General features: G+C 33.9%; 1 protein-coding gene across 4 annotated transcripts in view; it reads left to right on the forward strand.

Moving 5' to 3' along the window:
• Positions 1–529: 529 nt before the first annotated feature.
• Positions 530–12295, forward strand: part of gem (transcription factor CP2 like gemini) — a 30367-nt gene continuing 18601 nt past the window's right edge. For 2 of the 4 annotated variants that reach the window (XR_006882225.2, XM_046617649.2), the window contains exons 1-3: positions 531–1780; positions 2300–2792; positions 7643–7784. Coding sequence is in view for 3 of the 4 variants with exons in the window: in XM_046617649.2 (XP_046473605.1) it covers positions 1631–1780; positions 2300–2792; positions 7643–7784 (785 nt within the window). In the remaining variant the exon portion in view is untranslated. Of the gene's footprint in view, positions 1781–2299; positions 2793–6474; positions 6660–7642; positions 7785–12295 lie in introns of those variants that run through there. The other 2 variants (XM_046617650.2, XM_046617651.2) reach the window with 2 other exon arrangements.

A 12295-nucleotide genomic window follows, 5' to 3' on the forward strand; every position in this document is an offset into this window, starting at 1 on the left:
ATAAATTAACATTCAAATCAATAGCATAAGAGTGAAATTATATTCAACTGTAGTGAATAACGACAATAATTATTATTATTGTTATTACCCTATCGCCGAAATCGAAAGGTTTGAATACGTTTATAATTAATTGTGATAAAACGCGAACCGGATAAAAAAACAAAAAAAGAAATCATTTTTTCAAGAACAGTGAAGAATAGACGAACGTATAAAAAACCTAAGAACTAGAAGTGTTTTCAACAGAAAAAACCAGACTCGTCGAAAGAAAAAAAGGAAAAATACTAGGTCAGATAAGTAAATAACGATATTGATAATATTGATATCAACAACAACGCGAATTTCTAGCATGAAAATGCGAAGAAGCCTGGGTGTTGCGATGGTTTTCGAGGACGTGTTCAGCGTTTTTGCCCGTTTCCTGGCCTCGACATCGCGGGGCTGCGCACTGCTAGAAACCCACCGTCAACGCGAAACAACGGGTATCAAAAAGTTGTACAACAGTTTCTTCGTAATGTTCTAAGGACGTTTTGCGAAATCGAAGGTTAGAAGAAATAAAAAAAAAAGAAAATAGATAGCAGAAGAAGAAGAAGAACAAGAAAAAGAAGAAGAAATAGAAGAAGAAGAAGAAATTGTAGCGCGAAACACACCAGCTCACAAATAGTCACGTCATACACACGCAAACATACACAAGCAGAAACAATAAAGTTCATACTGCGCGTAGGTAGAAAAAAAAAGATCCTTTATAGAAAGAAACCCGAGTACATATTGGTGTTAGAAGAGAAAGATAAGGAGAAAGAAGATAAAACAAAGAAGTAGAGCCTTAGAGTGTGCGGAATAATTTTAAAGCGCAGGCTGCTTATTTAGTGGAAAAACAAAAACAAAGTAAAGCTGAAACTAGTAATAACAAAAAGAGACAAAGTCAAAGCGTGTATAGAATTGATCGATAGAGAGAAAGATTTCCATACGGCAAGGAGAAGAGAAAATCGAATATCAAGCGACGTCGGCGATAGATGAAAAAATACCGAGCAAGAATTGCTTGAAAATAAAAAAAAAGAAAAGAAAAAACGAAACAAAAAAAAAAAAAAACAATCCTCAATTTACGCGACCATTGAAAAGTATGAAAATTTTCCATAATATATTAATGCGATATTAAAAAGCGATACAAAGAGGAGGAATAGAAAACCGTACGTAATCATCACAAATCTAAAATTTTGTTAAAAAAATTGTTAAACCCTGATGAAACAGCGTTGTAAAAAATTTAAATTCCCACCGAAGCTAATCAATTTCACAAACCGTTCACCAAAAATCGCTTGACCGTTTGAATAATTTTTTGAAAAAACGTCGCAAAGTGCTTATAGTTTTAAAAATTTATCTTTCCTCGTCGTTTCTCCCCGTCTCGTTTTTCAACTTGAAACAAGAAATAAGGAAGAAAGACAAGTGAGAGAGAGAGAGAGAGAGAGAGAGAGAGAGAGAGAGAGAGTGAGAGAGAGTGGGAAATAAAACATCAAAGATTCGTTGAAAAAAATTCGAAAGAATTAGTAAATCCGCAGAGCGTCAAGAGAGGGGGAAAAAAAAAAAAAAAAAAAAAAAAAAAACAAACGAATCGGGAAAAACGAAACGCCAAATCATTCGAATGGAGTTACACCTGATTCTGGACGGTGGCGTTGGTACACTTAACGACGAGATGTGGCTCGAAAATTCATCATCGCCACCGTACGACGAAGATCATGATCTACAATCACCGAGTCACGAAAGTATAGCCGGAACGATCACCGTACAGCAGGTAATAGAAAAAAAAAATAATTAAAAAAAAAAAAAAAAAACTACCTCTTGATATCAAATTCAATCAAAAACAACGTTCAAGTCGTATAGATTTCCAAATTATTTTACATTCACAATTTAAGGACACGTAGCACCCATACCGACCGAGCAAACTCACATCTTTTTCTTCCTGTATTAAATAAACAAATGATCGGAAAGGTGTTCAAATTACAATGGTTCGTCGCTCTGCATCAATTATTATAATTGACGTAACTATTATAAACAGCTATTAACCGTAAAATTTTTAACCCTTTCCGTTCATATGGTTATTCGATATAGAAAGTGAAAGGGTGAGTTTACTCGGTCGGTAAGGGTAGGACTGTTACGTGACCTTAATATTCTTTACACCATTATACGCGTCACAATGTTGCAAAAAAAACATCAATTTCAATGATAATTCGTAAGCAACGAATTGATAATCGGACATATCCTTACTTACATCTTTTCATTATCTGATCATTTTATTTTTCCCACCGTACAGACGGGACTTCAACGATCTAATGGTTACAACAGTCCGGCTATGATAAATTGGGAGGATAAAACCGAATCGCCAAGTTATTCACCAATTCCATCCGAACAAACAGTATCAGCAACAGTGACAGCAGCCGGGGTCGCAACATCGTCGTCGTCGTCGTCGTCGTCGTCGTCGTCGTCGTCATCGTCAGCATCGTCATCATCACCGACGGCGGATCCAACCGCCGGATCCGGATTGATAATAATTCGTTCGAGCAGTTCGTCGCCCCGTGAATTTCATCAACAATCTGGACCGTTGCAACAACAACAGCGGCACGTGAATAACGACAACAACGTATCCTCCCACCCAAACAGCAACAACAACAACAACAACAATCGTAATCATCATCATCATCAGAGACAACAGATCGTACTGCAAGAAAATTCATTGAAACGTCGTTCGGTCGATAACATTCAACAAATCGGTGAACATATCGAACATAAATTGGTAAAAAAAGACAGTAAGTATTATTAATGTATAATACAAATACTTTTACTCTCATCTCCCTTCTTTATTCACCATCTGTTATAATTGATCACTCTCTCTCTCCCTCTTCAACTTTCGAAAAATATGCATCACGATTGTGAAAAAAAAAAAAACTTTCTCATATACATATAATTCAACCGAAGTATAATCACGCTCATCCATCGATCTTCGACAATTGTTATACGGTATTATTTTAACAACGAATAGAAACCCTGACGATAAATAAATATGTAGTATTATAATAATAATAATAATAATAATAAATGATGCGCAATAGTCAGAATAGCGTCGTCGTCGACGTCGTCGTAACATACACTTATACGTATATATATATATATATATATATTATAGGTATGCAGTGTACTAACAACACGCGGAGGTCAATCGACAATTTCCTGATCATGACTAACAATGAGCGCCACACGATATATGTATACACATATGTATGCATATATCTGCGGGTGCGTCTCTCTCTCTCTAATGTACCAATGCATGTACGTTATACGCAAAAAGCCATAACGTACAATGTAGAGTATACATATGTATATATATATATATACATACATACATACATACATCCTAGTCTTCTAAACCCACGCGATCTATGTCGCATTTTGCTACTTGCTATTTGCCGTTGATGCTACTGCTGGATAACTGATGTACCAATATGTACTCAAATATTATACGCAATGCAAGCATAGTAGTAGAAATTTTCAACTGCTAAAAAAAAAACATTCGCGAATCAATTTGTGAATCTCAAAAAATTCATATATATGTATGTATATATATATATATACATATATATATATACATATACGTGCGTATAAGCGTGCAATATTGGATTGTATGGAAGAATGGGTGATGACTCGACGTAGGAAGCAACTTAGCATCTAAGAAATCAAGCAAGTTGTCAAGTAAGTGTAAGTAATGAGCGTAAGAGACGCGTACGCGTGTATAAACGCGTTGCACAAGTCGTACGTAGGTATAATCTGTAAAGTAGACGTGACCAACGTTGTACAAAAGAAGACGAGTCAGTCCCTGAAATTGCCGACTTCCTTTCGACTCGCAGGCACGCGTTTAACGATCAAATACTCTCGGTCCTCTTACGCATATCCGGCAACTCGTACGTTAACATTTACGTTGACACGAGCACACGAATCCTTGCGTATTTATGTATTTACGTAGTTGCATATCCTTTAACGTCAAATTATTAATCTCAAATACCTGTGTAATGACATTTTACATTGTTTTCTATTTTTATTTATTTATTTATTTATTTTTTTCTACACGTGACAAGATTTTCGAAAAAAATGAAATCCAAACATAAGATAAATCTAAATTCCACGCGCAATTAAAAAACAAAAGGTGATAAAATGAGAACTAAAAATTTGCCAACATTTTTTACAAACTCTGCGCAATGTTCAGAAATTTCGCGAATTATATTTTATTATATATAATTATACACACAGCTGTTTGAATACTTGTAAAAATTTGCAGACACTTGTCATTTCGATAGTTTGCAAAGAATTTTTCCCCCACGCAAGAACGTGTAACTCAGTGATGCATCGAGCATCGTCGTTGTCATTTTTATACATACCTACGTATATTATAAATTGTCAACGAGATCATTAATCTTACTGTTCAATAATTAACCGACAACTCACTGGCATTGCAACAGCAAAAGCAACGCCTCTTTATTGTGTATGGTAGTCGATTAAATTATTAAATCGACGTCGAGAGAGGGATTGAAAGAGATTGAAGGGGGGGGGGGGGGGGGGGGGGGGGAAGACATCGACGTCTACCTACTTCCCACGATCATTTGTGTATAATAAATCTGTGTAAAATGCCAATCAGGGATAATAGAAACGGAAAATAAAAATAAATCCGAAACCTGAACGATTGAAAAAATATAAAAATTCAATACGTATTCAGATAAAAGTATAATTATGTATTACATTCCATTTAAACCGTAGTAAATATTTTTCTTTATTTTTTTGTCGTTTTATTTTCACGCCCGTTGAAGTTGCAAAATAAATGAAAATAAAAACAGTATCGACGTTGCTGAATTGAGAGACAATAATTTTCTTCGCAAAAAAGTAACTAGGACGACAATCTTGTAGCGGATGTTATAATTTCGCTCGTAATTAATATACGTCGATTTTGCGAATACAATGTATTTTTCAATCAGGGTATAAAGTGTACAAGAAAATAATCTTTCACCGAGTTTTAGATTTTATTCAACTACAGGTTTTATTTTCACTTTTCCCAAAAACACCAAAAAAAAAGAAAAACACAATTTTCGAAAGAATGATCCTGATCGATAGGCATTAAATTTTTTCTCACGAATTCTTCGTTAAGAAACGAAAATTTTGTGAGACAACGATAGAAGTGAACGAGCTTTTGATTTGGAAGCTAAAGGCGAAACAAATAATTAAAAAGATGTATGCAATAAAAATCAGACCCGTGATCAAAAAAATTTCAAACTCGGCAAAAGATTAGACTATTGCGTACCAAGAAGGTAAAACAAACTTTTTTTTTTTATTAATATTTTACCGAGTTGACTTTCGTGTGTATGCCGGTAAAATCAAACTCGGGAATAACGCGATATACTCTTATTTTTATTCAGCGTTACGTTATTCGATATTCTTAAGAGTAAAAGAAACGCAATAATATCTTGATACAAAATGAGAAAAAAGATTTTTTAAACTGTCAATGATTAGTAGCCATTCTATTCGGTGACAATTCACCTTTCGTCATCTGATTTTCTCTTTTAAAAATTACATTTCAGAGTTCGTTATTTTTTTTTTTTTTTTTTTCTGCTGCTCCCGCAGAAGAAAATAAAAACGCGAAAATCGTGCGTGTGTTGCGAAATATATACATATATATATATATATATATATATATTTTTTACACGCTCCGCACCATACTTAAAAATAAATAAAATCGCCGATGGGGTGAGGGGGTCACACTTGGGTCGGTTTGGCGTCGGAATGCCTCAAATATATATATATATGTGTGTGTGTTTGCGTATACAATCAAGTGTACGAAAGTAATTTATAAGATAGAAACGTTATAACCGGATGATTTGACATTTGAACCCTATAATACAACAACGTGCAAGTTTTTAGACGCCATTACTGATCCACGTGGTTGCGATGTTAAGCGGGTAGTGATAAGACCATGTATAACTGTGGCCGAGAGAACTTCGAAGCTCAAAGATTATTAAATCTTATACATTCGTGTATTCGAGTAGCCGCATCCCAGTTTTCTCAATTATTGTTATTTCACACTCAGCTGTACGTAGAACGACAGCCGCGACAAAGCGCCGTTATAGTCAAATAATCTGAAAATTGATTAACTTTACGCAGGATTCGTGAAAGTGACTCGTCGTTAAGGGTGAAAAGAATCGCGATTTATCATTTTCATTCGTCGATAATTTTTCACAATTTATCACTAGAACGAAACAAAAAAGATTTGGAAAAAAAATAAAACAGAATTAAAAAACAAATCGAAAATAACCCACTTAATATCTGATTCGATCTTCTTTGAAATTATAAATATAATAATAATAATAATAATAATAATAATAATAATAATTCAATTAAAATGAAATGGTCAGACGTTCAGGAGAGATCGAAATCCACCGCGGCACCGTTTGTAATAAATCGAAATTATCATACGAACGAATTAACGTCAAATTACACATCATCGTCGTCTTCTTCAGCAGCCGCATTTCGTTACCAAAATTCCACCGTTAGTAGCAACGTTCTCGCAGCAGGGAAACACAGACAAAATACCACAACAATGTCCAGTTATCATCAATCGTTTTACAATTTTCAAGGTAAAAACCATCAAACGATCAAAAAAAAAAAAAGAAAAAACGTAAAGAATAAAAGGAAAAAAATATATCATACAATCAAAAACAATATGGTGTAATATTGAAAAAGAAAAAGAAAAAGGAAAAAAAAAAGAAAAGAAAACACTGATGTACGTAAATAAAAACACTTTGAATTTTTTTCAAAACTTTGAATAATCACGTTGGAATTTGATTATTTTTTTTTCAATTTTTTCTTCTTCTTTATATTAAACGCCAATTAAGCTTTTATAAATATACCATTAGCGAAAATCAGTAAAACTGTGAATGAAATAAACCGCGATATGAATGTATAAGAAGTAAACAACAAGTAAAACTCGGCCGATTCCTCGGAAATTCTTTATCATCGTCAAAACGACTCGTCAAATCGTCAATCTATCCGGGTTATCATTTCTCTGATTTGAATTAGTATTTCACAAATTTTTTCCCATACACAATACACACACACACACACATATATATATATATATATAGATATCATACCTAGTTGTACGTATTTTCTTCTTTTTCAGACTTTTCATTTTTTTTCTCTTCTCTATAAACTAATGCCACGTACTATTGTAATAACAATAATTATCATTATTATCATTATTACCATTGTTTCCTCAATTGGTACAATAACCAAGCAGCCAACCGATTGCATATGTATTTCACATTATACATGCCTACATGTACATATTATATTTATCTCCTATACGCGTGTAGATGTAAATGAAACGATGAAATACGTCGATGCTGGATATCTGTAATTATATTATTTTATACGACATGCGAATATAAATAATTCAACACTTTATCAACGCATTATATCGCTCTTATTATTTATATTATTACTCGCCCCGGCCGGAGAAGTAAAATTTTTTAATTGAAAATATAAAATATACGCTCTCCCTGAATTATACATTTGTTCGACTTCGTACAACTGTTAATAAAAATTCATTAATTTTCAGCCTCGCTGAGCAACGACTCGAGACAGGGATGGTCGACGCAGGTCGAAGATCTCGCCGAGCATCTAGCCGCCGATTTCGATGGTTCGCTTTCGGTTTTAGCGGCATCGGATTTGGCCACCGCGGTAGCATCGTACAACATGGGGTGCGTTGAGATTTCGGGTTTTTTTTTTTTCCTTTCTTTTTCTTATCAGCAATCTTTCCAACCTTGTGATTCAAGCATTATTGCGCTGTGTCAACTTTCAAAACAAGATAGTATTCCACGCTTTTCTGGATCAGTGATAACGAATTTAAAATCAGATTTCAACAATTCAATATGACGGATCCAATATGGTGGGTAAAAATTTCGGATTTGATCGAATCCGGTGAAAAAAGTTTATGCAAGAGTTTTCGAGGTCGCTGATTGGATTCGCTATGCTGAATTTTCAAAATCTGATTTCAGATTCGTAATCAGTGACCCCGGAAAACCCTGGGCAGAGTTTTTTTTATCTGGATTCGATCGAATTTGAAATTATCGTCCGCCATGTTGGATCCGCCATCTCGGTACTTTTGTAAATTTGATTTCAAGACTCGTAATCAGCGATCCCAGACACGTATAATTAGTGTAAAACATGTATGTTACGCGTAGAGGGTTAACTTTATCGTAAATGAATTATCCCTTCAATTTTCACCGTGTTTTTTTCAATCAATCTGTTTCAAACAACAACAACTTACATTACGTCGCAACAATTACTCTCGAGCATTGAAAAAAGCTATTAATTTCCTACCAAAAATATCAAAAAACCGCAAGGAAATATATTTTCCAAAATTCTCCGAGTGTAAAAAAGATGGTTATAAAATAGGCGGTAATTATACTTTTGCCACTATGACTCAATGGGTTAAACAAAGATTAAAAAGCGCGAGTGAAGCTTGTCTAATCGATACTAATATTTTCAATCGTATTAAAAAAACTGAGTTTCATTTCGTAAACACCTGACAATTTTTTTCACCAATTAATTCGTACACTTCTGCCAATTAAGATGAGAAACAGCTCATTTTATTACAGTAAATATATAATCAGATTATCGTCTATAAATTATTTTAAGGATTGTGAACACGGGTATTTTTTTTTTTTTTTTTTGTTCTTTCAACCAATTACTTTACAAGTTTCAGACAAAAAATTCGCCTGAAAAAATTTCTACAAATATTTTTTTTCCCCCATCTCGCGTTCAAGTATGTATTAAAATTTAAGATAAACGTGACCACTACGGGTCAGGTAAAGGTTAAAAGTATGCTCGTTAACAATAACGCGGATAATTTTCAGGATCCGTATCTTTCAAGCAAGAAAAATGTTTTACACAAAATTCGTCAAGTTTCAATCGTTAAGTTCCGATTAACTTTTCAAATTTAATCTTGAAGTATAAAACTTTTCCAAAATTTACCGACACCAAAAACCTGGCATTCCGTTTGAAAAATCAATGCTGCCAATGTTTCAAAATAACCTTCCAAGATGAGATTCAAGGTTAATAATAAAATATCACCGTCGAATCCCTTGTTATAAAAATTGCCCCAACATTTAACCTCTGTAATCCTTTAACTTTTTTTTTTTCTCTCTTCTTTTCAACCTCCTCTTCTTTCACCCAACCACGCGACACTTCCACGTGTATAATTTCCATACTTTTTCATCACCCCGTATACGTACAACCAGTGCGTGTATAGGTATAAGTAACAAAGTAACAGCAGCGTGCCCATAAAACCGGTTAAAACCGGATCTAACCGTAACTTTGCGTCTCGTAGATGATACACGCGTGTGTAAATGCTACGCTTGCTCCCATGCGGGACGCGATTAAGCACCTATACGCAAAGTGCCGACTGCAACGCGTAATTAGGTGGGGGGGGGGACTAAAAATTGGCAAGATTGTTGCGAATAGTCGATGGGACGTGGGTGGGGAGAATATCACTCGTATAACACAGGGAACGAATGGTGGGAGAGAGCAAAACTGTGCCAGCGCGAAAACTTGTATATTTATTATATTCGCGTAGGCGTATCGAGCAAAAGCAGCGTGCGTAAAAATCTTTCGCGACGCGATAAGTACATTATACCTACACGAGCACGCGTACGTAAAATTTGTCACGTGTGACAGTCGAGCTTCGTCAAGTTTTACACACGATTAACCAGTTGTTCTCATAATTCGTTAATGTTTCATCGTTTATTGCGATTAATAATTTAACGTTTAAAAACAATAGTAACAGTAATAATTACATTAATGATAATGGGGGGGGGGGGGGGGGGGGGGGGGCGATCCCGCAATTATACAGAGCGGTGTACAGAAATGTATATGTATACGTAACGCGTGTGTGAAACACATCGTGTAACGAAGGCACGTGTGACACTTGCGTGCCTGTTATTAATACATGTAATATGAAAAAGCGAGGTTTACGATAGGCCAATTATTGACTCGGTGGTTAATTTTTTCCGAATAATAAAAAAGAAACTATGAAAACAAGCAGAAATTACAAAAAAAAAAAAATTATTGAAGCAAGATGAATGTTGAAAAAAGAAGAACAAAAACTGTGACTCTATATTAATAATAATACGGATAACAATAATGATTGGTTTCATCTCGATCTTCGGTGACGATTAACGAGTGTAGAAAAGTGTGATTGAGTAAAATTGATATTTTATTTCATTTTTTTTTTTTTTATTTAATTAAACTGTAACAAATTTATTTAAAAATATACCAACGTTGAGTGCATCGAATGATATAATTATTGTTACGGTAGAAGGATGATCGAGGGTAAAAATCGGTAAGAAATGATGAAAGATACCGTAGGTCAGGCGAATGGAAATCATCCTCAATCGTACGATATTTCGCTCGATTAATCACGGTGTGAATATTATTCGAAATGATTTCGTACCTAATCTCCAAATTTCACACTGATTGTCGAAATCGGTAATATTGATGCAAAATTTTTTAACATTGGTAATCATTGATAATAATTCGAAATCATTTAAGATTACAAATGTGTGTGATCTTAAGAAATCATACATACATGTCATATCATATCTTAGAAATCATGAGAAATCACTCGGTCAAAGTACAATTTATCCGTCAAAAAATGACTCCCAATCACTCTGTAAAATTTTAATTATCACGAGATATTGTAATCACGGTTTTCACTTTTTTCTCACAAGTTAAACATCCCTTGGTTTAGACCAGTTTAAAGAAGTTTGGGTAATGAATGTATGATAACAGTTAAAACCACCTGTCACGTTGCATTCTACAGTGAACGGAGAGCGATCGAGATTTAAAATTGTCATTTGAATTTAAAAAACAAAAAAACAAAAACAGAGCATGATAACAATTAAAAATTATAACCGAATGAAAAAACAAACTGAAACGAAAAGTAAAACAATTTTTTTTTCCTTTCTCTTTTGAAATAAGGCTTAAATAGTCCATGGAAACAATTTTTCGATATCTTTGAATTTTGCACGTAACCGCGTAACAGGTGTATTCTCACATGATGTATAAACAATGAGCTGTTTAATTTACAGAATGACGTATTTTTGTTTCTTTTTTTTTTTTTTTTTTTGTTTGTTGTCACTGTTATCGTTTTCAATTTCATCCTTGTGGCTATTTTCAATTCCACAACATCGCCGTAGATTGCACGATATAGCTGTATGCATGTGGGACGAACAAATTGCATTTGTAATCTGCCAGGTTAATTGTCTCGGTAAACGTGCATGCGAGGTCGAGTATGTGATTCTAGTTAATAAATATAAGCACCTACATGCATCACGATGCGCAAGTGAAGCGGTAATATCTACGCAAATAAAATACGATAATTCCTACGTATAAATTGTATACCCATACATGTATAATAGACTGTATCATGAAAGTTTCAAAAGTTATTTAAGGATCTAACGCTATTTAAGGAAGAAGTGATAGTCGGACTTTTTTAATACAGTCTAATATACATATATAGGTAAGATCGTTTGATCGAGTCAATTTTACCGCGCTTATTAAATACACCTAATTGGTCCAATTATACATATTATACATCAGCAGCATTCTCCATTATCATCCGACTTACTTCAGAATCATAGTGTAATTGTATCAGTTATTATACACGCGTTTAATTCAAAATTTTTAATTTATATCGTACAATTACGAAAAAACAAAAATCCAGAATCCGTTCAAAATCTACAATTATGTATTATTATTATTTATTTATTTTTTTAATTTGATTTTGACGCGAAACTTATGAATAGGGTAAAAAAAAAATTTGCGTACTTCGGCACATGTGTGGTGATACGTTTTATTTTATTTTTTTTTTGTGTAGTTGGTATAACGACGCCGCAAATTCCCCGCATTCATCGTGTAAATGAAAGAGTCATTCAAAATGTGAAAAATTAACCCAGCTTCTCCATTCCACGATTATACATATACATAAATGTTATTAATAGAATAACACAACTGTGCAAACATCGAATTTTTAATTATATCGCACAGCTGCTTTTTACATTATATATATATATATATATATATATATATAGGTTTTACGACAATTTTGTTTTCAATATTTGTCACAAATTTTTTGACTTGTACATTTAAACAAATGAAAGTAAAAAAATGAGCTAAGCAAGGAACACCTTAAGAATCGCCTGCCTACCGT

This window comes from Neodiprion pinetum, chromosome 3 (genome assembly GCF_021155775.2).
Source record: "Neodiprion pinetum isolate iyNeoPine1 chromosome 3, iyNeoPine1.2, whole genome shotgun sequence".
NCBI classification, from domain to species: domain Eukaryota; kingdom Metazoa; phylum Arthropoda; class Insecta; order Hymenoptera; family Diprionidae; genus Neodiprion; species Neodiprion pinetum.